Here is a 24,843-nt window from a genome sequence, read left to right as displayed (position 1 = left end):
CGACCAAGTACGAAGCGCCCACCCGCTGCGCCGGGACGCAAAGCGCCGTCAGCCACAGCGGACTTCGAAAAGCCGAGCAAACCCACTGGGCCATTAACCTCAAGTCGCGGAGGCGTAGTGACCCGCAAGCGCCCTTGTTCTCGCTCTCTTCCTCTCCATCGTCGGATTCGTCCTCATCCTCCGCTCTTCCGAGTCCTCGTCGCATGTGACAAGTGAACAAGGCTAAGTTATGATCGTTTGAATTCTGAGCATAAGGCTGCTCGAAGCTCGCCCTCAGGACCACGTCGAGCCTCGTCGATCTACTGCCACCCTCACGTTGGACATACCCATCCTCGCTCTCTGCAAGGACCTTTCGCCACCGTTCCAGGGCAGCGGCAACCTCTCATTCGGGTCACTCGACGGATACGATTGACCGCACTGATGGTAAGTGTCAGCTCTGCTCGTGTATCTGTGGTGTCGTGTGCGTTCAGGTTCGTACACAGTCCATCAAGTTCATGGCCTCGCAGCCAGCTGGGCCAGCTCGACTACTCCCCGCGCACCGAAATGTTCGATCTCGTCATTGTTCCCCGCCAGGACTCTTTCATCTTGCAGGTCCCCGTCATCGCCGTCGACATTAAGAACCACACGTTCTATCTCTGATAGCACAACGTCAAGGCAAATGTGAGTTCTACTCGTATTTTACAATACATGAAGTGCCAGATGCGAGGGGCTGACGATGCGCACATTACAGGATGACTGTGGAGTCTCTTCGAGACCGTCAAGTCCACCGACGTGGGTGATTACACGCAGGCGAGTGAAGTGGCAGGAGGTGGAAGGGATGGTGTCACGACGGGACACGCGATGAATAGATCTGGACGCGAAATTCGATAGGTGTGTGTATTGGCTCGACTTCATATGTTATGCATTTTCTCTCTCTTCCTGCCCCTCTTCGTTCGCGTGCGTGTCCGAGGCCTCAAGCTCAAGATGCACGGACGGCTCGCTGCAAGTTGTCGCGACTGCATACTCCCTTGCACAGCTACACGCGCTCCATCGACGACTTGCCGCCTTCTTGGGTGTGCTGCTCAACGTAGACAGTATATTGCAACACACTAGGAACTCGAATCTGCCGACGCGCTCTTCAAGATTTTAACCCATCGTCCGTCCGTCGTCCCTATTCCCGTGTACGCTTCTCCGCCCAGTCGGACTCTCTCGAAATTTACTGACGTTCGTGACTGTATGTCCTAGGAGGCGACCTTGCCTGAACCTGAGCTGATACGCGTTCTATATTCCTCCTCCTGGCTCCACGCGCACCAGCATTGGATGCTCCATGATCCCGCGGAGACTCCGAGCGCAGAGCGCATACGCACCTCGGACTGTTCCCGCTCTGACCGTCTCAGCCACGACGATCGTCTCGTCCTGCTAAGGCCGGAGTTCGCGAGGGCTCCTACATCGTTTGCAGTAACGTCGATGGTGCTCATGAGTCGACCCGTCGTATTGTACCAGTTCTGATAGTAGCTGCTGCTCCTGATCTTGCTAGCTCAGCTTCTTTCCGACGCTGGAGGCTCTCGATGAACTCGAATTTGCTCAGGTACGCGTGCTCAGTGCTGTCGCTCGTCCGGTCCCCCAGCCCACTTCATGCCGGGTTCTTTCGTGATGCTTGCTATCTGAGTCCTCACGTCCTCTACATGTCCCGCTCGCAGGTCATCCGTATCGCGAGGCGTATCCTCGTGCGCGTATATATCGCTCGTGTTCAATCATGGCCTCCCTGACTGCGAGTTCGCCCAACCCCGTTAGCGAGACGCACGAAGGACGAAGCCTGGTGTCGACTGCTCCTTGGTTATTAGGAGAACCACGGCTCTAACTGTCAGACCAAGGACTCCTACTGTAGCATGAAGTAAGTGTTTGAATTCGCACCAATCAGCACAGATCTCATCCTTCGCGATGCTTCCATGATTTCTATGCCTGCGACCCACTGCTCAGCAAAGCCCCGTTGCGCAGGGCATACGTACAGTACAGTATACGCAGGCAGACCTCCAGCAATCCACGTCCTGGGATCCCGCCCGCTATCGCGCGCCCTCTCTATCCCAGACCCCATCCCGAGTCGCAGACTCGTTACTCCGGGGCCGCGATGCGTTCTCGCTGTACCCGCTGGCTGCGTACGACGAGGCTAACCTAAGTATCTGCGGCCGACTACGGACCCGGATTCAGGACGGTGGTGTGAGTACGGGAGGGACCGTATACTGGTCGTTCGACACATGTGTCGTCCTTCAGTTCGTGCTTTGGTCCGCTCCGGTCACGCGCGTCGATATGGAGTTGAGTCGGCGACCTCAAGCCGTATGGCGGGAGTGCGTGAGTGCCATGCTCTTGAACACATCGATACTTAGAGGAATGCGGCGGGACAGTGGGCGCAGCAGATCTGGCATGGTCAGCGCGAGTCCAGCGACATCCCGGGAAGGTGGTCCACACGGACCGCTCGTCGCACGAGCTCACCCGAAGTTGCGCATGGCACTTTGCACTCTCTTCCCTCTGCCCCCGGCGCCGCATACCTGGCTGGGCGATCGTGTCTGCTCAATACGCGATACATAAGCCAGACGACATGCTCCCTGCGCCTGGAACCCAGCCGCACTTCGTTCAACTTACGTCACGGTCCCCGATCACCGCGAGCTGCCAGTTCGCACCAGCTTTCAGTCCGGCGTACTGCATCCGCGACGACAGACCATGCACTGGACTATATGCGTCAGTACAGCAGCCTCGTGCCCTTCTGGTGGAGACGCACGTCATCGGCGTAGTCGAGCTTCGGGGCGGCGAGCGAGAGAGAGCGCGGCGGGCAGGGCGGGCAGCAGAGCGGGCGACGGCGATGACCGACGAGGACAGACATGGACAGCGACGGCGAGGAGGCGGGCGAGCGACGTCATCGCTGACAGCATGCACTCCTCAGACTGCTGGTCAGAGCGTCGGCAGCTTGAAGACAACGCGAGCATGCGCCGATACTACTGGCAAGCGGTCTCAAAGTGCGCCTGAGATGCGGCAGGCTGGCCGATTTTTATGGAGGGCAGACGAGGTTGAGTGCGGACGCGCGCACACGTGCTGGGACATCACCGGCCACCGCGCCGCATATGTAGTCAAAATATACAGGACGTGAGTACGCGTCAGCGAACGACGGGGTAGCATGCGCACTCAGGGAAAGTCTGAGCGCTGAGCCCCAGAGACATGGACGGCGGACGACCAGTGACCACGGGATGAGATAGTACATGTATAGATCATGATCGTGCAGTTCAAGCTAGTTGTGAAGCCGTCAAGACAGACGGCACGGTGCGAACTCTCTGAACAGACCGTAAGGTTTACGATCAGTTGCAAGTACCACAACCATAAGCCGTCGACGTACTCGAGGATGAGGACGAGTGCAGCTCTGCGGGGGAGCCGAAGGCGATGATGGCCGGCGTGTGACGAGGCGTCCGCGCTTCTTGAGGGCTTGAGCATTCAGAGACATGCACGCGGACGCAGAAGCGATGGGAGAAGGATCGCGATGCATACAGAGTGCATACACACCTATCTGCATCTCGCGGAGGACTGATCCTATCCCGCGTCTCGGCAGGGACCTCCTCCCACCCTCCTTTAGTAGTTATCTACTCTCCGAAGCGTACGTGCTCATTCGCTTCAAGTGGACTCGGTCGCCTTGCGAGCCTGTCTCCAATCCTAGTTAGCGCGGCGTCGCTCTGCCAGCACAGACGGGAGTGGTCCGAGAGCGTCCTATTCGTGCAGCAGTCTGAGAACCCAGCGACTGTGACATGCGGGGATGAATCTGCTGAGTATCTAGTACAGGGTCCAAAGTCAATAGTCAGTCAATTCGAGATCGGAAGAACAGCCCACCAACTAGTAGATCGTCAAACAACACCACCAAGTCCGAGTGTGGAAGACGAAAACGTCTAGCAAACAAACCCGCGCGCGAGTAGCCTGAGGAAGACCTCAGACCTCGGCGATACTGCGCTGCGCTACCAGTACCGCACCCGGTCCTCGAACGACAGCCCCTCCGCATCCATGAGCCTCCTCGCCGCGGCATCGGTGAGCGGTTCGACGCACAAGAACTCCTCGGAGCCGTCTATGCGCCAGAACCGCCGCTCGTACCTCCTCTGGCCGTCGTCGGCCGCGCCGTTTCCGTTTCCCGATGGCGTGGATGATAGCCGTGGCGGATTCGACTGTGCTAGAGAGTCGAAGGTGAACTGATATGGCCGCCGGCGGGAGTCGTGCGGGATCTCGACGAGGACGCAGCGCAGCGCAGGCATCTGCTCTGCGACCGTCAGCGCGAGACGCTCCGTTCTCGAGGGCGAAGAGGCGGAAGGGGAGGGCGGCGGGAATTGGTAGTCGTCCTGGTCGTCGTCGGAAGAAACGCAGTCGAAGGAGAGAGTGAGCGATGTACGGCGGACGGACAAGGGCCGTATCCGGCTCGTATATGCGACACATACAGATGGAGTTATGACGAGCCTTATGCCTGGCTGGGGTTTGAGTCATCCGCCTCTGTTGAGATTGCTGAGATCCCGTATACATTGTGTTCAAATAGACTGAGAGCGTCGTGAAGGGGAGACGGGGCGCACCACCTCCAAGGATAAGGCATAGAACCGTATTTGTCGTTGACGTGCCCATGCAGCGGCGAGCGAGAACGAGCGCGGCTGATGCGGACGCTGCTCTGCAAGGGGAGCCCGAGGGAACGACGACGACGTAGAACAACTATCTGCGCATGTTGTCTTATTGGGAGGAGACACGAGCCCAGGACGCAGAGGGGGGTTGGAAGAAAGGACAGGGATGCATATAGTATAACTCGAACAATTTACACACCTCATGCTACAGCATCTCACGTCCGCGTCTCGGCAGGGACGTCTTCTATGTCCCTTCGTACGCGCTCCTCCGCACTCGTTTCCATCGTCGGCGCACGAGGCTGGGTTGAGGAAGGCGACAATGGCACGCGGACACGCGCATCGGGTTCAGGCGGACTGGGCAGGCTCGACGAAGCGACGCTCAGGCTCGTTGAAGTTGATGACGTTCCAGACGGCGGTCAAGTACTGCGCGAGTGCGTGAGCCCTTACGCCAATACGCAAGGAAAGGCGACTCACGTTGGAGTTGATGTTGTGATACTAGAGGTAAAAGGCGTGCTCCCCGATCTCGATGCCGAGGATGGGGACGTGTGAGGAGCGGGTCCTGGTTAGGGGTGGTGACGATCTCGAGGTTTCTGGTGTCAAGGTTGTAGCTGAGCCAGTCCCAGCCGGAGCTGTGTCAAGGAGTTCATCTTCCTTGAAGGCTGCAAGGATGGGTGAGCGGCGCGCACGCAGAGGAGGAGTCGACGCGGATAAAGCATGAACGCGTGCGACGATAACGCGGCTCACCATCGACGCTGCCTAAGTGAGTGACGAGGGCGTCCTTTAGAAGGCCCACAGCGAGCTTGCCGCCGCATTGAGACTGAGGCGCGAGATTCGAGTGGTTGATGTGCCCGCCGCGGTTGCACTTGAGCGCGGACTGGTGCTTGATGTGCTCCTCGGGGAGCGCGCTTGTGCGCAGGACTGCTCTGCGGCATTGAGGTCGTTGTCGTGGGCTTGATAGTCATTGCCGTGGTGTAGTCCCAAGGTCTGGCCCGAGATGTGCGGCTCGAGAGCCTGCGTGCACGGCAGAGCGAGACGCACATCATAGGTGTAGTCGCGTGTGCAAGCTACGTGCGGGCAAGCAACAGCGACGCGGCGGGAACCATAGCATGCGCCCCAGGGCGGGCAGAGCGGGCGACGGCGGTGAGGACAGACATGGTGGACAGGACGAGGACGCGGGCGACGAGGACGCGGGTGGGGACCTCATTGCGGGCGGCACGTGCCTGTTGCTTTCCGTGCCGCAAGCTCGGACAATTTACATTTCTCTTTCTTCTCCTCCTCCTCCTCCTCCTCCTGCTGCGAACGGAAAAACAACGACTGCTGGTCCGATCGCTGGTCGGGCGGAGGAGTGAGGCAGAGGGAGACGCACGTCATGGGTGTAGTCGTGTGTGCAAGCTACATGCGGCGAGCGAGAGCGACGCTGCGGGGACCATGGCACGCGCTGCGAGGCGGGCAGAGCGGGCGACGGCGGTGAGGACAGACATGGTGGACAGGACGAGGACGCGGGCGACGAGGACGCGCCTGGGGACGTGATTGCAGGCGGCACGTGGCCTATGGTGCAAGCGACAATGCACGTCTCTCCTTCTCCATCTCCTCCTGCGAACGGACTTACGACGACTGTTCGTCAGAGACAGGTCAGTGACTTGTCACGCCTGCTACTTCTCTGATAACCCTCGTCCGACGCGTCGCCGATCTCATCCTGACACTTCTTGCGACTCATCTCGCGCTCGATACCGTTACTCTGGCACTTCATCGAGGTCAGTGGCAAGTTGTCTTATGGTACTTCACACCGGTATCTAGGTACATGCGCAACCTCTGCGTGTTCCGGACGATCTGCTGTGCCCCTTCGCCATCGGGCCTCTCAATTCGTAGGTCCCCAGCCGCTGCACTTCATCACATCCCCATAGGCCCGCCTTGGCTCTCCGACGTGTACTTCTGCCATCTCGCCGTCATCAGGGGAGCACTCTGCGTGTTCATGTGAGTCGAACATCTGCACTTACCGCCCTTCTGTGCAAACTCAAAACAATCTCAGGTCAGATCCCTATCTGGTTGAGTCCTGACGATCCTCGAGTCATCCCTGCTCCCCGAGCGAGTCCGCGCTCACTGGGTACAGACACACGACTACCGGCGGCGGTCACTCCTCCGGCTCCTCCTCAGCTGTCTCGTCCTCTCCTACATCCTTCGTTGGCCCTGTCCCTTCGGCACTCCTCATTCCCTCCCGCCGCCCTGGGAGCCGACCACGTTCTTCGTATCGCTGGCTGCCCTCTCAGGTAGCCACGACTGGTGACTCAATATTCGGCGTGCGAGTGCCACAGATGATATGATATGTGCCGGCTGCGCCGCGCGCGTATATCCTATCCCTCAAGCTCTTAGCCTTTTCGTTGGTAGTCGTCTCCTCTCTCTTGTTCGACGCGTCCTGGCGCCCGATCTCGCGCTCGAACCTCGATGTGCGAGTAATGTCGCAATTTCATATTCTATCTTGTTCTCGCTCATCGGGACTCAGAAGACCTTGAAGTCGGCCCTCTGCGCTTTCCGCCCCGCCCTCCGAGCCAAGCCTGAGGCTTTTACCACTCCGCTTCGCACCATACCTCGTCGGGCACCTCCGCGGCCGCCCGCGACCCCCTGTACTTGTTTATTCCCGTTGTCGTGAGGCCATTCTCGCTTGCGGTTAAACTGCCTCGACATTGCCTGTCGTGACGCAATGTATGTATATACCGTTCTCTCTTCTTTATCGAATTAACCTCAATCTCATGTACTCGATCCTCAGCCCAGCATACCGAGGCCTGTGTCACCACGCCATCTGTGCGCATGCGCATCGCATCTACGAGCGTCCGGGTTGCGGCCTTTGTCGGTCCACCATGCGCCGTCCGCCGTCCGCCGTTCACCGCCATCTGATACCTTCGTCCCGCCACGCCTCCATCAGTGGGCACTGCCTCGCTCGCGTGTCGCTATCTACCAGTTTCACGCGTTCCCGACCCATCCCGCTTACTGAACAGTGAACGCGCACGCAACCCAAGTTCAAGTCGGTCCCGCGCTCCTCGGACCTCAGGCCTCCGCGACTTCAACTGCAACGCGTATATTCACCGGTCGACTATCGACTATCAACTATCAAGCTCGAGAGGTACCGTGTCCGAGTCGAGGTACGTTTACTTGATGCCGTTCTCTCCGTACAGAACGCTGCGCAGCTGGCACCAGGCGCGAAGACCAAACTGGATAACCGGATCCCCAAGGGCCAATGCCGCATGCCGCTCGCATGAGCCCTGAACTTGGAAGACATCACGGGCAAGGAGCATTGATGTCAGAGACGGAAATTGCACGTAGTACCAGTCCCGACTACCCGGCAGGGCGATTGTACCGTAGAGACCCGGGGATCGTGGTACGTGCTCTAACTTCAAAGGACATGCTCGCACTCACGCCCTTCGCTCTCGCTGCCTTCTCTGCTGCACTGACACCCGCAACCTCCCGCCTCGCTCCCTTCGTTCCTCCCGTACGCTTGGTATGGTCTGTGCTCCCTCCCCTCCAATTGGCCACCCTCGACTCTATCTCGCTTGCCGCTCTCCCGACTGCAAACTCCCTCCGAGTCTCGACAGCGGAGACGGGGTGGTCTTTGTACGCCCTGTACCGTGGATACGCAACAGAAGTCGCCCTGTGCTGATGGGCTGCCAAACGTCGACCCACGACCGTTCATAGGACTTCTGGCGCTGGCTGTCGCATTGTGGTCCCGGAAAAACGCTTCGACGCCTGGAAATGGCAGTAGCGGCAACTGTGCCACACCATCTCATACAGACCGGTGGGAGGAGAAAGGGTTCGGTGTCGGATGGGAACGGTGTAGTGGCTCGTACCACGAGTAGTACAGCATATTCGTCATTGTATTATACGTCCTTGTGCGTGTGGATGTCTCGCTTGTGCGGGAAACTGGGCCGCAATACAGATACGGTGCGCCTTTCGCGCATTTAGCTCGGTTGGGGCAGTGAAGCGGTGGAGGAGGGTTTGAGGCCATCGTGCCAATATGAGTAGACCGATACGTGAATGAACTCATAGATCCCGGCGATATGGACAGCCAGAGGGGCGGTTCTCGTGTTCGAACGACATAACCTTATACGGAAACGCGGCAGATGCATGTCGCTTGGACGCCGGTGGCCTGAAAGCTGGCAAGGACGTGTGCGCCAATGTTCTTCCCTCTCTCCCACCACCATGTCGATCCTCACACACACCTCTCGCGTTCCGCTCACAGTCGATGAAGGCGACATTGACCAGATCAGCAGTGAACTTGACTCGCTTCACCTCATTCTTACGACTACTCCGTCGATTGCCGCAGACCCACCCCGCGTCCCGGTTGAAGTCGCAGAGCGCATCATCGATCTTCTCAGCGACCATGTCGGCACCCTTCGCAGTTGCGCCTTGACCTGTCGCGAATGGCTTCCCCGTTCTCAGTATCGGCTCATGACCTCTATCCGTATATGGTCGAATGAAGCTGTCTCCTCCATGTACGACTACTTCACCGCTCACCCGCGCATTGCTGGGGCCGTCCGGAGTGTCACGGTCACTATCCGCTTGTTGCGGGATTCTCCATTTCTCAACATGTTCCCCGTGATTCTGTTATCGCGGCTTCCAAACCTACGGAGCTACAAGTGTTCCGACTATTGTCCGGACACGGGTTTCTCACACCAGCATGCTGCAAGTCTCCGCGGTATCAAGACATATCTCCGAGTGCAAGAGCTGAAGTTGTGGGGTGCTTGCTTTCGCACAGGAGCAGATCTCGCGCGGCTTTTGATATCATTCCCACTACTGCGGATCCTGCGCCTTGAAAGGGTGTTCGTCGGTGACCTGCAGGACCTGAGTCGCATGGTGCGGTTCCGTGACAAGTGCAGCCGGTTGTCTGAATTGGAGGTGCGTCGTGTCCTCAGCATATACTCTGCGGTGATTCTCAGCTGACCTCTCTTGACAAGATATACTACACAGATCCTCCTGGAGTCGTCAGCCTGATCGTCAGCATGTGCTCCTCACCCTTGGAAATACTACGGTACAAACCTGAGAAGTATAGTGGGAGGGCAGGTACGTCTTGCCTGGAACCGCGACTTGCATACAATCGCTGAATGTGGGCAGTAGATTATTTAAAAGAGCTCAACCTGAGCTTGTTCTCCGAGTTGGAGTCGAAGCGGCCTCACTCTGTGGAGTTCTTGACTGAGGCAGAGGACTCTGATGACATCACGGCTGTTGTCGAACGCATCACGTCATTCCTCAAGTTTCCACTTCGCCGCCTGACGATTACCATGACCGATCTCTGGAACACTTCTGTCTTCGACGACAAGGGTGTGGTGCGAGGATGTCAACAGTTGGAAGAAGCCATCCTTACGCACAAGATACCATGCCTGACAATCTCGCTTGAACACGCCAAGCAGAACAGACTCGCGTTCTGGTCGCGGACAATTCAGCAGTGCTTCCCTGGTCTACATGGAGGTGGGAAATTGGAAATCTGCTGCTCTTCCGGTGTGTATCGCCCTTCCCATTCACTGCTCTGCCTGTTTGCTAAACCGTTAAACAGAGGATCTTGGTCATGACCTGGAAGTTACGGCCATAGCCGCCTCCCCGGACAGTCGATACTTCGCTACCGGCGCAGAAGATGGCACTATCATCATATGGAGCGCAATGGCATACCCACAGAAGAGTCTCCTTGAGATATCATCGTCATTCGGACACATATCGACTCTCACATTCTCCGACACTGGCGACTTCTTAGCGGCCATCCATACCGATGACCATGACGTCCTCACTGTCTGGCGCGTTGTTGACGGCTCCCAGCTCATCTCGTCTGAGGACATCAAACAGACCCACATACAGTCTTGTTTATGGTGGAGAGACAATCTTGATCATATCCATCTTTCCGCTCTTGCAGTCCCATCATGCCCAGATGAGGTCTCCGAATCACTGCCAGTCCAACTTCTGTTCACCTCCGTTCACGACACTGGGACCCTGATCACTTCACCTCTCAAATCCGCGATTTTAGCTGAGTCAAACGGCTTCGTAAACCTCCGTCGTGATGAAGTATACGCCATGCTGTCGTCCGATGGTAGATTGGCCGCAGTAGTCCCTGCAGAGGGATACTCGGAGCTGGGATGCCGGATTTGGCACACCGCCGATCCAACAGCAATGCACCGGTTGACCATTCCTTCCGACGTCACCCCTTCTTCTGCAACCTTCGTCGGTGATACCCTCGTCATTGGGTTCGAAGACGGCACCATCCAGTGGTGGGACCTATCCTCATTCCTGTTGGGCACTACCGGACCACCTGGGGGCACCCTGACGGTCAGAGACAATGGACGAGGAGTATCAGGGTTGTACGCTTCACCTGTAGGGTCCTTTCTCGCCCCATGGAGCGACTTCCCTGGCACCTCAGTAACCCTCGTCCGAAGGGACTGCGGTGAATTCTTTCCGCACATCACCCTCCATGGACATACCAACGAGGTGAACGCTGCATGCTTCTCTCCGTGCGAGCGGTACATCGCAACCGCCTCTGAGGATAAAACCGTTTGCTTGTGGAGTGTCACAGATGGATCACTCATGTGGCGCTTCACGGACCACAGTGCTGAGGTGATGTGTGTTGTTTTCTCCGGGGATGGAAGCACCTTGGCATCGGCGGATAAAGAGGGACGAGTTTGCCTGCATCCTCAGGTTTCTCGGTTTATCTGGTCGGACGTGTCGCGTGCTATGGAGTCCATTGACTGACTGATATAGTACGCGCTAGCAAAACACAACACTCCTACATATACACCCCTTACGCATCGACAGAACACACCTCATCCGATCCTCGGTAGCTAGAACTGTGAAACGTACGTACACGACTCCTTGTATGTGATGTTGGACTTTCCGAGCCTACGAAGTACCATCCATTCTCACGATCTCGTATATACCTCACCGCGTTGTGTACAACATATTTATTGTATTCCTTTTCGGACCTCGCGACCACCTCCACCTCGCGAATTGCATGATCCGGGACTCCGCACACATCGTTGAACACAGAACCATCAGGCCGACCTTTGAGTCTGAGCACACGTTGCGTCCGGGTCCCCAGACGGGCAGGAAGATTCCAACGGTATTAACCGACATTGAACAGGTTCATATACACTTTGTTCATCAGTTACTGTACTTCTTTGTTTGAGATGCGTGACTTCGAGCCTGATGACCGTAGATACGGAATAGCATTGACTACAACAGCCGGATGCCACCTATAGCCCCGCTGCGTATGGTGTACGTACCACGCTGCCGATCTCGACCATAGCCCGCTCTGTGTCCTGAATTTCCACCCGCTACTAGTCACCCGCACTCTTCGTCCTATATCCCGGGTCCCACCCCTCGCTGCGCCCGCTAGCCAAGTAGGACGAGCCTGACCCGGCGATGTTGCCTCACACCGAGCCGGGGTTGTATTCATTGTGGACATCCGACCACGGGGCTACGGGTGTGCGATACGACTAACCGCTGTCGGTCGGAAGACAGTCGATGCCTTGTACGGACCGGACGGCGAAGGGACAGGTGAGAACGGCGTCAACAGGGCGTAGAGCGGTGGACCTCAGCGAGTCGATCGATCATCTCCATCCAGGAGTTCCCATAGAGCTAATCGTCAGGGCATCGCGGGACACCTGCGGGTGGTTATTAGGGTTGAGCTGAGGTGGAGTTCGAGTACACTACACTCACGCTTACTCTGCGACCCTTTGGCTATCGCTATACAGGTTGAGATCGACGAGACGGAGAGCCTAGGGACAAGGGGGACGACAGTCAGCAAAGCTTGACACTCGAGAGCACGTCCCGCGGGCGACGTCTGATTACAGTAGAGGATAGCACGCCCCGTCACCGCGCCAACAGCGGTAGCCTCATGGGCCGCGAGCTTCAGCGTCATAAAGATCGCCTCGCTGTCCCTGGCGTTCGTGTGCGCGTCGTCCACGTCGACTGGATGTAACAGGGGAGGAACTCACCAGTAACAGAAGCCCACTCAGCTCGTCCAGAACTGCCCTCAAAGGCCTCGACTCTGTCTGCGATGCTCGAATCCGGTCCACCGCCGTGTACCTGGCACTCGGAGCGGCGCATCCTGAACGGATGGAGGTCGGTTGCCGAAGACGGCGCAGCGAGGACAAGTCGACGGGGTACAGAAGCGAGGACGAGGACGGGGAGTTTCAGAAAATTGATGGTAGGCTTCAATTCGATGTACCCTATCGTCTCATTGCACTCTCGTAGCGACAGTGCGCTGAGCAGCCACATCCTGGCTTGGATGCGCTTCAGATACTGATGTGTTCCCTGCGACCGATTACGGACATGGCTCGAGGGCGACGGTATGCGGAGGGACGTACTTGATGCGTGACATAACCTCTCAAGTCCCTTCTACTGCGTCTTGGCACGAAGCCTTCCTTCTATCCTTCCCGGGATCCTTCGTCTATTGTTTCGTGCATTCCTCGGCCTGGAAGACACTGCAAGAAGCCGCGCACGTCGGCCTCAGGTGCGCTTGGCGACATCGAAACAGCGACACTCAGCCTCCTTGATTCCTTGACGCGGATAGCATTCCAGATGTGGCCATCAAGTACTGTGTGCAAATGTCGTTAACTCCCCCGGACGTTCGCAACGCTGACCCACAGACTCACTTCAGTTATCCGGGTGTGCGAGGGGAGGTCTTCCGTTCTCACGTCTCCCGGGCCCGTAGACTTGTAGTCAAGCTAGGAGTAGCGTGTATGGTTGCTGGCGGCGGCATTCTCTACAAGCTCGGTTGGACATGCCGCAGAGCGTACGACAATCGCGAGGATAGACATGATGGTGGTGAGCAACAGAGGTGCCGAAGTGCGCTGTGCGAGGCAGCGTCGCGCCCGCGAACGCCCGGCGCGCCTCTTCCTGCCTCTTCCTCTCCGAACACGCAGACATCGGCGACATGAACATCCTGAGCACGCACGGTATGTCGCCCTGTGTCGTGGCGAACGCTGTAAACTAATGCAGCACACATTGTGCATTCAGGCAGATGACGAACGTCAGCGACGTGCTCGAGCCTCGAGAGAGTCGTTGCTGGTACCTTTCTCCGACGCCTCTTACCCTGAGTCTCGCGCCTCCTCTCCGACTCTCTTCCAAGATTTTTCCACCATTTTTCGGTACCCTTGCCTGCTACAGACTACACCGCTACGATGTGCGCACAGCATGTCCTACTTGGCATCGGGGGGGGGCCATCTTGGGAAGAGCGAGGTGGAAACATGGCGAGTATTTTGTTCTTGAAAGACACGACGTACATATGTTGACATTTTCTAGTCAGAATGAGGGCTGAACAAGCCACATGGGCTCAGACTAGTGCTGCTACAACCGGCGACGCACAAGCTTGACATCGACATTGCGCCGAACGTAGACCACCTCGATTCGTACGCTCTGAGACGTCATCAAGTTCAAAGATGCTGAGCCGACTTTCTCGAGGCCGTGCAGGCAGTCTACGTCGTCAAACACACGCATCCCATTCCAGAATTGTGGCGAGCTTGGGCCCCGGGCTCGACGTTGTCTGCCTGCGACGGAAAGGAGCGAGGGTGGGCACGAAGGGAGGTGGATGAAGTGCGAGGAGATGTTGCGATGCAAAGCGAGATGGACTTGGCTGCATCATAGGTCCGTCACGGATAGGTGTGTGCGCCAATATCATATGCAACTTCTTGTTGATCCCTCCCGGAGGGCCTTCGCGCGTGTGTCCGATTCCTCAAGCAAGATACCAGGGGAGACCAGAATATCGACGAGTCGGAATGGGCGCAGTCTTCATGCACGCACTGATTCTCGCACCTCGCATCGTGTGTCAGCACGGACCACCGTTTGACTCCGAGCAGGCGACTCGAATCAGCGGGTCCTGGATCACAACGAGAGATACAAAACCAGAATAATCGCGGCGCGGCGTACGGCTTCTTCCACTCGACTCGCCATTAGTCCCGCCTGTGCTTACACGATCCGCTTCGACCCAGTCTAGAGGCAACACCTTCACCCAGGCTGGCAGCTGCTCGCACTAGTACGCGCACAAGTACGGCGTGACCCGCACCGAGCTCGCCCACTCTACCTCCACCGACACCAAGGACTCACGCTCATGCCTGCAGCCAGTGTTCCGATGCCTCCAGGAGGCCACCTTGCGGTACGTACGGTCGATCTCGGCTCCGGCATATTCGGACACTGCTGACATACACTAGTCCGACGGGCAGCAAGGCATGTTGACCGTCTGGATATTTCCCTGCGCTCACGGCAGCGTAGAGCGCTGTCCGGCCGCGTTTGTTGGGTGAAACACTCAATAACAAGTACCGACAAGCACGAGGCAATTCGATACCCCGCGCGCCATTACAAACACCGCCATGCAGCTTGTGGCGCTCCACTTTCGCTTCAGGTATGGCAAGTTCGCTCACGCCCGTATCCAAGAACCCGACCTAGCCCAACCCAAGTGAATGCACAGCTATCTCAGGCGGCTTTTTCTGACTCGTTGCAGAAGTCGTCTCTGCCAGGATTTTCCAACATGACAAATCCTGCCCATACTCAGCGTTACGACCGACGGAGTCGGAGTGAATCTTTGGCCCTTCTTCTCGCTGGCTTTGGCGCACGTCGAGGCTTGTATATTCGCATGTCGCACGACCATGCCTCCAACGCGTCTCACCTTCCTCTCGACAGCCCCGCGATACCCCATGGCTCTCGGACCTGGGATATTCAGGTCTCTCGACTCGGATCTTTCTCCCGGGTTGAGCGGCCACGATATCTCCGAGACCGCATTAGCGAACCTATCTCTGACGATAGACAGCATGCTCGAGCAAGTCTCGAGGACCTGGACATACGAAGATTCATCCATCAAGAACAGTGTCATCGAGGTAGTACTGTTGACACTGTTTTCCGGTAAACACTTTCCGTGTCAACGTTGTGCGTGTGCGCTCACGTGTTCTTGCCCACCAACAGCGCTATTCACCGTCCTCGCTGCGATTGCGGCGTATATTCTCTTGTAAGTCCATATCTCGAGGTCGTACGCACGATTTCCTGACGTCGACATAACTACAGCTCGAAGCGGACCAGGCGAACCCCGACCATGATGATGCTGATATCCCTCACAGTCATGTGGGTCTCAACGGCCGTGTACTGGGTTACGACTCTAGTAGCCGCCGTGACCGCCTACGACGCCCTGCAGGACCTCGCGTCGTGGGGAATTACTCGACTTACCGACATGCAGAACTGCATGCATTCGCTGTTGGGCTCCGACACGGCCTCGGCGAGCATCTGTCAGCCCCGGGAGCTGGGGCTCCTCGGTATGCACCCTCATAGCTCGAACGTGTCGATCATGCAGCTGTGTACGGGTAACGTTGCGCTCACAGTCAATGTGAGTGCGTCTGTTCGGATACTCCTATACTCATCACTGAATGAGCTCTGCGATAGATCGCCATAGGGGACTCGATTGTATGGTGGCGGGCCTTGATACTTTGGCCTGACAGTCGGATCGTCCATCTTACCTGCGGTGTGATGATCCTCATAACTACAGGTGCGTATCCTCTGTCCTCTCTTCCTCGGCGTATGTTCTAATCGACTTGTACTACGCAGTAATGGGTGCGATCGACACGCGGGACGCCTGTGTGCGTCACTCTCTCACCACAGACACCACGGCACCTTGCATCGCTGGTATTTGGCAAATCTCTCATAGCGCAGACCTCGGAAAAACAGGGAACATCTTCAGCGGCGATGTATGGGGCGCCATAGCGGTGCTGTGTTCCCTCTCGACCAACGTAATCGCCACGATGCTCATCGCATACCGCGCATGGTACGTCCCTCCTCTCCCAAGGGTTACACCGGCTCGGACGGAGGGCCATGCTAAGGTTTCGACATCGCGACTCGCACCTAGGGAGCACCGTCGCGCCATCATGTCATATCTGAAGAAAGCCGCGCCCGGACGTACCAAAGTAGAGCGAGCCCTCGCGCTGCTCGTCGAGTCCGGCTTGCTATACTGTGCCCTGTGGGTGAGTTTGACGTGTTCCCTGGCCATGATAAAGTATCGCACCTGACTCTATTCCGCAGGTAGTCATAGTAGTCTTGGAGTTCCGGGACTGGTTCCCAGGAATCCAGGGAAACCAGAACGGCTTCTACTTCGTGATGACCTGCTGTCTTGTCCCAATCATCGTGAGTCTCGCCACTTGCATGTGCGGGTATGTCATTGGTTCCATGACTTACAAGTGTAATTTACATTCTCGCAGGGAATATATCCGACTCTCGTCATTACTGTTTGTGCAGCCAGCGAATCTCTGGAGGAGAAGGCTGTCGAGGCCCGCGCACGGAACTGGTCCCTTGTGCTCGATGCCTCCGAGTCTCGGAGTTGCCGCCTTGGGAATATCTCGGAGTTGATGATTGCATCCTCCCAGCTCGCAACCCAGGAGATTACAGGGACCTCATCCGAGGGTCGGAAGGACGAGAAGGGCGGTACTGAAGGTGAGAGATTCCACATAGTTTGTGTTAGAGTGTCGCTGAGCCGCTTGTGGCGACTCGAGATGTTGAGTTGACAGTATGACGAGAAAACCAGAATGAAACTCTAGCTGGGCAGCTCCTGTTGTCGGTCAAGTAGTCGTCCTAAAAGCGCAAAGAAGTGCGATACCGCGTTCCGAACAACGATGGCGAGTGCTCGACCCGACCAGGAAAGCGCTTGCGAAGTTAACAGACCGACCTAACTCCGATGAACCGAAGTTATCTCCGACTGCAGGTTCCAATTCTCGATGTTCTGAGGTTCGGGCGGCGCCTCTGTGCGAGAACTGTAATGAAGGTACTGTATGTCGCCACTTGTTCCCCTTGTCGACATCTCCAGTCTTCGCAATGCTGCCCTCTACACGGTCTGGTCTTATACACACAGCCTGGAGACTGTGGTAACTACGAGACTTAGCTGCGATCTCAGGCTTGACATGCGTATGACATGCAAAGTCAGGCGATATGAGCGCTGCAAGGACAAGCTGCTTAGATCCTCCATAACCCTCACTAACCCCGATCTTACTGAGGCCTGAGCAGCGCAGCGGACTGGTATCTAGGCCTAAGGCGCAGAGACCGCAGTGCTGTACCGGGTACACGCTTATAACAGCAGTGCCCCACCCCGAGACGTTCAATTCTCCCCTACCAAAGCATCTCCGACGGCATGAACGCCAGTGCACGAGTGCACGTAACACAGACTCTCGATGTCACTCAGGCGGAGTTCCTACATGACCTCGCGAAGTTCGGCAAGGGCGCACTGCTGGAGGAGCTCTACTCGAGGTGGTACATTCTGGGTGCGAGCGCGATCGACGTCGTGGTACGAGTCGGGTCCCTTGGTGTGTCACCCCTCCGTTCGCAGCTCATGTTGCATACTCACGTCGGGTGGCCCGTACTTTTCAGCATTCTTCACCGCTATCGTAATAGCAGCAGCCCATGTCCTCCTGTACGTCGCATCTTCCTTGTCCTACCTCCATGTATCCCTCACCCTCAGCCCGACATAGCACGCACCGGGTCGCACGCACAGAGAAGGATTCCCTCGGGTTCATGCTCCTCTCCATCATCACCCTGTGGTGGGCATCCGCAGCCGCATCCGCCATCGCTGTCCTCTCAAAGGCGCTGCAACGGTACCTCCGGCTAGGAAGTAACATGATTCCAATTGCGGACCTGCTCGACACCGTCACGCACTGCGCCGTCAGCACGAAGGACTGCACGTATGCGTTCGAGTATTACAAGCCGGCGTATACGTATGCGATGCACCAGTGCGTGGGGACGGCTGCGTTGGCGACCAAGGTGAGTCCCGACCCGGATCTTCGACGCATGCAATAGAGTCTGAGCGAAGATGGGATGTCGGCAGCAAGTCCTCATTGAAGCCGTCGTCTGTATCTTCGTGTGGGGGATGCTCAAGAACAGCAAGTTCGCGAAGGGATGCGTTATCACGCTCTTTCTCGCGACCTGCGGTACGTTCTCGGACGCTCATTATCCTCGCACTTTTACTCCCCCTAATAACTTACATTTCCATGCGCAGCCTCCGCGGCGGTGCACGCGAAGCGATCCTGTTTCCCAGAACCTGTGCCCGCCGAGTCCAGGATCCCGCCCTGGAACGTCGCAGAGGAAGAGCTCGGCATCGACAACATGACGTCTAACCTCTTCCGAACGACGCTTGTGGTGGCGCTTTTCATATTCGTCCAGCAGACTTGGTGTGCCTCTCCCTGCGGCTTCCGAACCCGACAACCGAGAGACTGACATGGTAAAATCCAGGCAAATTCGGCACGAAATCAAAGCGGCATACCAGAACGGAGCTGCCGAAGCCTCGCAAGCCCCTCGCAAGCCGAGGCCGCGAGCCTTCCTCGTGTTCATGATGATCTTGGGCATGGTACGCATTCTTTCCCCGACACCCACAGTGTATACATACATCTTCATCTTGCTTCACCTCCCCCGTACATTGTAGGTGTGTGCGCTCATCCGAGAGTCATTCCGTGACCCCGTGAACCTTGGCGAGTACGCGCTTCAGTCGTGGACTAACGGGTTCCTCATCCCGTTCCTCGTAAGTCACATCTAGTCCTATCGCATCTTATGTAGATAGCGGCTGACATTGCGCGTGTAGGGCATCTGCCCGTGTCTCGAGCTCGTCGCGTACCATCTCAGGAAGACAGTGCCAGTGGACTGTGATGACCGGGTGTCGAAGGAAGACGGGTTTCGGGGTAAAGAGACGGCGTGACGGTCGTTTGGAAGTCTTGCGCGGAAGGTTCGGTAAGTCTTATTGCACGGGTTGACATCATGTGAAGACGCCTCACTGTACCCATTGTCGTCGCTCATGGAACGTTGCCCTTGGATGAGTCGACCGCCTGGCAGAGTCGATCGATCCTGTCGTAATGGAATGTGTGTTGTTAGCTCCAGCCAGAGCGTGTCCTGGAGACAGACGTTCAGAAACCTCTGACATGAGCCCTCACGTTTGCGCGTTCGTCCGCACCGCGTCAAGATCTAGAGCTATACATGTCACTACCTTACCTCATCCAGCTTGGCATATCGTGCGGTCTGTTCGATCGCACGAACTAAAGTGTTGTCTCGCTCGCGTCCTCACAGTGGAGGTCCGAGCCGCACTCAATCCATCAGTCCCCCGCCTGTAGCCAACCACATCCTGGACCCTGACGCCGTGACAGGACCGACCTCCAGCCAAGTCCGACTTTGCCGTTGAGTATATCCAAGGATCACTTCGCGGCCGATGATCAAGAGTTGGGAAGGCCCAGCACGCCTGACTGGCACTCGCCGGTCGTGAGCAGTTTGATGAACCTTCGGGACGATAACAGCTCAAGGCGCATGTGCTCCGCCAAAAAAAAAAAAAAAGAGTTGGGAAGGGGCGCTGTCGTCCGAGTCGCTCGCTCGCTCATGGATCCTCAGACTTGTTACATGACCTCTGTCCCTCACGTCAAAGCATCCCCTCGATCATCCTCCTGATCTACTCATACTAAACTCTAGAAACACTCCAGAGTCTTCGTAGAATTCCTGCTCACAGTCTACTTATGCCCGTCGGGCGCACGGGCAAGCGATTTCCGATGGCACGTGACCGCGCCCCTGCTCACGCCTTTTCCTCGTCTTCCGCGCTTGAAAACACGACATGCAATTCACGCTCATCGCTCATCGACATCGCTCATCCAGAACGTTGAGGCCCAGACGACTGCGGCCAGCCCCGTGGATGCTGCTTCTACCGGCCTTACGGCAAACAGAGGTAATGCTTGTAATCTTATCGGCCGCAGGATGCTCGCCACTGTCGATATGATCGACAGCATAATCGCGCGATGTGTACGCGATCAGCCACGCTCTTAAAGGCTTCTACCCCGCCCCCAGCTCACGCTCATCCACGCCCACACCCACCGCACGTCCGACACTCGAGTCCGCCAAAGTAGCAGCCATGGTCGCCGTCCCGCCCACCCTCCTCGGCTCCCTCTCTTCATACCCCTCGGTGCACCTGACCCCCCACGTCGGGACCGAGTTCCCGTCGCCCAACACGCAGCTCTCCGCCCTCCTCTCCGCGCCGAACAGCGATGAGCTCATCCGGGACCTCGCCACCCTCGTCTCGCACCGCGGCGTCGTCTTCTTCCGCACACAGGACCTCACGATCGGCCAGCAGAAGGAGCTCGCCCTGCGCCTGGGCAAGCTGACAGGCCGCCCGGAGACGAGCTCGCTGCACAGGCACCCGGTGTCCGAGGACACGCCTGAGTTGGGCTCCGACACGAGTGTCATCTCGTCGCAGATGTGAGTTCCATCGTTCCTCCGTCCCCCTCCTGCGGTGTAAAAACCCGGACGAATGGGCTGACACCACTTGCAGGGGTATCGCGCGTGCGGGCTTCCGGAAGAACCAGCGCGCGTCGACGGGCTGGCACTCGGACATCACCTTCGAGCCCGTCCCGTCCGACTACGCGATCCTCAAGATGCACACCCTGCCCGAGATTGGCGGCGACACGCTCTGGGCGTCCGGGTACGAGGCGTACGACCGTCTCTCGCCTGCCCTCGCGCGCTTCCTCGAGGGCCTCACCGCGGAGCACGACGGGAACTTCTTCCACAAGGTCGCGAAGCAGGACGGGCGGGATATCATCACGGAGCGCGGGGCCCCGGAGAACACGGGCACGGATCTGCGCGCGGTACAGTGAGTTTTTTTCGCCATCGTAGTTCGTGCGAGAGCGGGTATTGAGGATTGGCATGATTCAGCCCGGTCATCCGCACGCATCCGGTGACGGGGTACAAGACGCTGTTTGTGAACAAGAGCTTCACGAAGCGGATCCTGGAGCTCACGGAGGACGAGTCGGACGACATACTCGAGTACCTCGCGCGGCACATCGCGGATAACCACGACCTGCAGGTGCGCTTCCGGTGGGAGAAGGACTCGGTCGCGATCTGGGACAACCGCGCGACCTTCCACACTGCTACGTAAGTCCACTCCCTTCCGTCCCTCTCCTTCCTGTTCTTTGTGCTCACGATGGCGACGTTTGGGGCTGCAGGAACGACTACGATGCGACGGAGCTGCGCCAGGGAAACCGCGTCGTCGGGCTCGGCGAGCGGCCGTACTTCGACCCCAAATCGAAGAGCCGGCGCCAGGTCCTCGGCATCCAAACTGCAGAGACTCTCTACGACTAAATTTTCAAAATGAGGCACGCAGGGCTGTACGCGATGTCGTTATCGTTTGTTGTACTTTTTGGGTCTTGAAGGAATCGGAAGTCTGTAATCCACACGTCTGTTTGTACACCATGTAAAACATCGCAAAATGACGGTCCTGAATTTGATTCGGATTTGCATCGCCGTCAAATTGGAGCGGCACCGCTCGGACTTTGAGTGCTCCGAAGGAGGGTCGAATGCGCCCATACATACATAATCATGGCGTAACCGGAAGGTACACGGGTTTATTAGGACCAAGGAGGAGCGTGATTTTGGAGAGGGACACCGATCGAAGGGGAGTCGGCGGTAGCACAGATTAGCATCTGGATCTCGATATTCGCACGCAACGGACGCCCAATGATCTTCGTAGGGTTGCCGAGCGATTGTGGGGTTCGACCTACACGCCGAGCAGCCTTGCCAGATAAGTGCCATTCCCTCGCTCTCAGTTCGTGCTCTCCTTCATCCATCCGAGCAATTTTCTGACTTTAACCACCGCAGGTAGCTGTCGTCGCGTCGCTGGGCACGCCGAGGCTGCCAAGGCCCAGGGGGTGGCCCCCTCGCTGTCGATGTTCAACGGTTATCGCGCTCACGCCAAAAGTGATGGGAGCACGTCATTATCCCGGAGTGCAGCGTGCCCGCTCCCCTCTCATCGCCACTGCGCATCAATTTGCGGCTTCTTAAGAACGCTCGTACGTGCGCCCCGGATGTGACCTTCTCGCGCCCCACACCAAGGTACACACTGTCGACGACGACGACGACGACGAAGGACACGGCTTGCACGTCGTCCACCACCCCACGGATCCCTTCCTCGTTCCCTGACCTTGGCCTTGCGGCTTGCGACGACGACGACTATGACCACAATACGCGACGATAAGCTCGACAGCAAGCAGCGTCCGATCTCGGACGCGTCGAGTTTCGAGGAGTCGGATCTGGAGAGCATCGGCCTACAGATTAAGCAGGAGGAGGGCCACGAAATCAAGTACAGGACATGCTCCTGGCAGAAGGTACGCACTCTTTTCCAGAATCTTGGCTCTATTGGCTCCGTGTTCTCGTGGCAGAATGTTTAGTTGGTCGGGGGGCCGCGTTTGTCTGCATGTTGCGACGTGTTGAGTACGCGCGTTCGTCTTTGGAGTGACTCTACAATTTCCGTGGACGGCCCCGGCGTCATGCATGTCTTGTGTTCTCAGAGGAATCGCGGTATCCGCGACGCGCACTTGGTTGCAGAGTTCGCTTTCCGATAGCCTCGGAAAATGAGCGTCTATGCATCATACCGCAAGCCACTTCTCTCTTTTTTCTTCGAGTTCCCGTCTTGTTGGTTACTCATACTCACGACACACGCACGGCAGACCGCTGCACTTCTCTTCAGCGAGTACATATGTCTCGCCATCATGTCATTCCCATGGTGCGTACCATCCCGCTCAGCGTCGCTCATCAGACTCACTCACCGCTCTTCCAGGTCTTTCTCAGTACTGGGAATGGTTCCCGGAGTGATCGTCACCATCGCGGTAGCCGCGAGCGTTCAGTATACCTCCCTCATCCTCTGGCGCTTCTGCCTCGAGCACCCTGAGGTCCGCGACGTCTGCGACATCGGGAAGTTGCTCTTCGGCGGCTCCGAGCTCGCGTACAACATCACGGCCGTGTTCTTCATCCTGAACAACACGTTCATCCAAGGTGCGTACCATACTCATACTCTCCCCATTCCGCATAGCAATCCTGACCTCGCGCTCCCTCGCAGCTCTGCACTGTCTTGTCGGCGCAAAGGTGCTGAACACGCTCTCGAACTCGGCAGTGTGCACAGTCGGCTTCAGCGCGATCTCAGCCTGCGTGTGCTTCCTCATCTCGCTGCCGCGTCCACTGTCGCAGCTCTCCTGGCTCGGCACGTTCAGCGCGGTCACCATGGGCCTCGCCGTCCTCCTCGCCATCATCTTCTCTGGCGTCCAGGACCACCCGTTCGGGTACATCCCCGGAGTGGAGCCGCTCGTCACCGCCATCCCGGTCAAGGGCACGACCTACGTCGCGGGCATGTCCGCGTTCCTGAACATCACGTACACGTTCGTCGGGCAGATCACTCTCCCGTCATTCATCGCCGAGATGAAGAACCCGAAGGACTTCCCCAAGGGTGCGTCCGACTCTCTCCTTTCACATCCTTTGGCTTACTCAAGGTTCGTGTTGTGTGTGTCTACAGCCCTGTGGGCGGTCACCATCGCGGAGATCGTCATCTTCACGCTCTGCGGCGCCATCATGTACCACTTTGTCGGGAACCAGTACATGACCGCGCCCGCGTTCGGCTCGCTGCAGGACCCATACAAGAAGATCGCGTTCTCGTTCGCGATCCCGACGATCATCTTCCTCGGCGCGCTCTACTCGTCCGTGACGGGCCGGTTCATCTTCTTCCGCATCTTCAAGGACAGCAAGCACCGGCACTCGAACACCGTGCTCGGGTGGGCGGTCTGGGTGGGCATCCTCGCCGCGACGTGGGTGCTCGCGTTCATCATCGCCGAGGTCATCCCGTTCTTCTCGGACATGCTGAGCTTGATGAGCTCGCTGTTCGATGGCTGGTTTGGGTGAGCGCCGCTTTGTTTCGCGTGCGATGAGCAGTAGCTGACTGGCGCTGTGTGCAGCTTCATCTTCTGGGGCATGGCGTACCTCACACTCTATCCCGGAGCCTCGCGCTGGGCAGGACAGTGGCGAACCGCCGAGACGCTGCTCAACTACGGGCTCATCGTCTTCGGGTTCTACGTCCTGGTCGCGGGAACATATGTGAGTCTGTTCCCTCTTCGCTCCCTTCCAGAGTTGGAGATCCGATACTGACCGTCGAGCACAGACCTCGGTCAAAAGTATTGTCATCGACTACACGGGCCAGAAGGTCTTCACGTGCGTCAGCAACGGCGTATAAACGCTTGCTGCTCTCTGTCAATGTCGGATGGTGTATACTGTAGTGTAATGCGCGGACGGTCCACATGGGGTGTAATTATATAGTAAGTAGTATGGTTATTGGACTGAAGGACGCGTGCGTGTGTACGAGCGCATTTAGGTGTGGGAAGTCGGTTAACATCGCATTCAACTCTCCCCTTCCCGTTCCCACATCATGACGTCCCGTTACCGTCAGCCT

The 24,843-nt window shown here is 57.4% G+C and overlaps 14 protein-coding genes across 14 annotated transcripts; 10 read left to right on the top strand and 4 right to left on the bottom strand.

The window, feature by feature from the left end:
• Positions 1-141: 141 nt before the first annotated feature.
• On the top strand, positions 142-889 carry L226DRAFT_531430 (uncharacterized protein). Its single transcript, XM_067680081.1, has 2 exons — positions 142-660; positions 731-889. Exon 1 carries the CDS (start codon positions 421-423, stop codon positions 637-639), a length of 219 nt encoding a protein of 72 aa, XP_067540257.1. The 5' UTR covers positions 142-420; the 3' UTR covers positions 640-660; positions 731-889.
• Positions 890-2,324: 1,435 nt separating this feature from the next.
• On the top strand, positions 2,325-3,263 carry L226DRAFT_256170 (uncharacterized protein). Its single transcript, XM_067673323.1, has one exon. The coding sequence runs from the start codon at positions 2,576-2,578 to the stop codon at positions 3,119-3,121; it is 546 nt and encodes a 181-aa protein (XP_067540256.1). The 5' UTR covers positions 2,325-2,575; the 3' UTR covers positions 3,122-3,263.
• Positions 3,264-4,741: 1,478 nt separating this feature from the next.
• L226DRAFT_550946 (uncharacterized protein) lies at positions 4,742-6,094 on the bottom strand (the record flags this gene model as incomplete). The annotated part of the gene is made up of 5 exons (XM_067682789.1): positions 4,742-5,036; positions 5,191-5,242; positions 5,407-5,624; positions 5,652-5,677; positions 6,010-6,094. 5 exons carry the CDS (start codon positions 6,092-6,094, stop codon positions 4,959-4,961), a joined length of 459 nt encoding a protein of 152 aa, XP_067540255.1. The 3' UTR covers positions 4,742-4,958.
• Positions 6,095-7,602: 1,508 nt separating this feature from the next.
• Positions 7,603-8,550, top strand: L226DRAFT_256115 (uncharacterized protein). The gene is made up of 2 exons (XM_067673322.1): positions 7,603-7,986; positions 8,201-8,550. The coding sequence occupies exons 1-2, from the start codon at positions 7,846-7,848 to the stop codon at positions 8,459-8,461; spliced, it is 402 nt and encodes a 133-aa protein (XP_067540254.1). The 5' UTR covers positions 7,603-7,845; the 3' UTR covers positions 8,462-8,550.
• A 383-nt stretch (positions 8,551-8,933) lies between these two features.
• Positions 8,934-9,143, top strand: L226DRAFT_425802 (uncharacterized protein; the record flags this gene model as incomplete). Its single annotated transcript, XM_067674640.1, has 1 exon — positions 8,934-9,143. A coding segment is annotated over one exon (210 nt), but the record flags the coding sequence as incomplete, so codon positions are not given.
• Positions 9,144-10,154: 1,011 nt separating this feature from the next.
• L226DRAFT_455442 (WD40 repeat-like protein) lies at positions 10,155-11,336 on the top strand (the record flags this gene model as incomplete). Its single annotated transcript, XM_067675239.1, has 3 exons — positions 10,155-10,278; positions 10,759-10,834; positions 11,024-11,336. Coding segments are annotated over 3 exons (513 nt in total), but the record flags the coding sequence as incomplete, so codon positions are not given.
• Positions 11,337-12,274: 938 nt separating this feature from the next.
• On the bottom strand, positions 12,275-12,945 carry L226DRAFT_255911 (uncharacterized protein). Its single transcript, XM_067673321.1, has one exon. The coding sequence runs from the start codon at positions 12,861-12,863 to the stop codon at positions 12,501-12,503; it is 363 nt and encodes a 120-aa protein (XP_067540251.1). The 5' UTR covers positions 12,864-12,945; the 3' UTR covers positions 12,275-12,500.
• On the bottom strand, positions 12,849-13,413 carry L226DRAFT_531420 (uncharacterized protein). Its single transcript, XM_067680080.1, is given in 4 exon segments — positions 12,849-13,012; positions 13,088-13,182; positions 13,241-13,297; positions 13,309-13,413. The coding sequence occupies 2 exon segments, from the start codon at positions 13,112-13,114 to the stop codon at positions 12,881-12,883; spliced, it is 159 nt and encodes a 52-aa protein (XP_067540250.1). The 5' UTR covers positions 13,115-13,182; positions 13,241-13,297; positions 13,309-13,413; the 3' UTR covers positions 12,849-12,880.
• A 576-nt stretch (positions 13,414-13,989) lies between these two features.
• Positions 13,990-14,345, bottom strand: L226DRAFT_531418 (uncharacterized protein). The gene has a single exon (XM_067680079.1). It carries the CDS (start codon positions 14,263-14,265, stop codon positions 14,071-14,073), a length of 195 nt encoding a protein of 64 aa, XP_067540249.1. The 5' UTR covers positions 14,266-14,345; the 3' UTR covers positions 13,990-14,070.
• Positions 14,346-14,868: 523 nt separating this feature from the next.
• L226DRAFT_255897 (uncharacterized protein) lies at positions 14,869-17,214 on the top strand. Its single transcript, XM_067673320.1, has 10 exons — positions 14,869-15,039; positions 15,088-15,482; positions 15,543-15,585; positions 15,642-15,957; positions 16,014-16,116; positions 16,176-16,392; positions 16,474-16,588; positions 16,647-16,748; positions 16,823-17,054; positions 17,114-17,214. The coding sequence occupies exons 2-10, from the start codon at positions 15,230-15,232 to the stop codon at positions 17,131-17,133; spliced, it is 1,401 nt and encodes a 466-aa protein (XP_067540248.1). The 5' UTR covers positions 14,869-15,039; positions 15,088-15,229; the 3' UTR covers positions 17,134-17,214.
• Positions 17,215-17,508: 294 nt separating this feature from the next.
• L226DRAFT_558132 (uncharacterized protein) lies at positions 17,509-19,433 on the top strand. Its single transcript, XM_067683225.1, has 8 exons — positions 17,509-17,917; positions 17,982-18,024; positions 18,083-18,371; positions 18,436-18,538; positions 18,607-18,778; positions 18,840-18,954; positions 19,030-19,125; positions 19,186-19,433. The coding sequence occupies exons 1-8, from the start codon at positions 17,746-17,748 to the stop codon at positions 19,297-19,299; spliced, it is 1,104 nt and encodes a 367-aa protein (XP_067540247.1). The 5' UTR covers positions 17,509-17,745; the 3' UTR covers positions 19,300-19,433.
• Positions 19,434-20,206: 773 nt separating this feature from the next.
• L226DRAFT_480599 (taurine catabolism dioxygenase) lies at positions 20,207-21,892 on the top strand. Its single transcript, XM_067676891.1, has 4 exons — positions 20,207-20,834; positions 20,908-21,225; positions 21,288-21,506; positions 21,578-21,892. The coding sequence occupies exons 1-4, from the start codon at positions 20,491-20,493 to the stop codon at positions 21,711-21,713; spliced, it is 1,017 nt and encodes a 338-aa protein (XP_067540246.1). The 5' UTR covers positions 20,207-20,490; the 3' UTR covers positions 21,714-21,892.
• Positions 21,893-22,012: 120 nt separating this feature from the next.
• On the top strand, positions 22,013-22,558 carry L226DRAFT_255845 (uncharacterized protein). The gene is made up of 2 exons (XM_067673319.1): positions 22,013-22,176; positions 22,230-22,558. The coding sequence occupies exons 1-2, from the start codon at positions 22,089-22,091 to the stop codon at positions 22,439-22,441; spliced, it is 300 nt and encodes a 99-aa protein (XP_067540245.1). The 5' UTR covers positions 22,013-22,088; the 3' UTR covers positions 22,442-22,558.
• L226DRAFT_480597 (uncharacterized protein) lies at positions 22,126-24,779 on the top strand. The gene is made up of 8 exons (XM_067676890.1): positions 22,126-22,176; positions 22,230-22,735; positions 23,078-23,133; positions 23,188-23,402; positions 23,467-23,850; positions 23,917-24,295; positions 24,353-24,491; positions 24,556-24,779. The coding sequence occupies exons 2-8, from the start codon at positions 22,583-22,585 to the stop codon at positions 24,625-24,627; spliced, it is 1,398 nt and encodes a 465-aa protein (XP_067540244.1). The 5' UTR covers positions 22,126-22,176; positions 22,230-22,582; the 3' UTR covers positions 24,628-24,779.
• The last annotated feature ends 64 nt before the right edge of the window (positions 24,780-24,843 follow it).

This window comes from Lentinus tigrinus, assembly GCF_003813185.1.
Source record: "Lentinus tigrinus ALCF2SS1-7 unplaced genomic scaffold L226scaffold_4, whole genome shotgun sequence".
Taxonomy (NCBI): Eukaryota; Fungi; Basidiomycota; class Agaricomycetes; order Polyporales; family Polyporaceae; genus Lentinus; species Lentinus tigrinus.
This window is presented reverse-complemented; position numbering and strand designations above follow the sequence as displayed.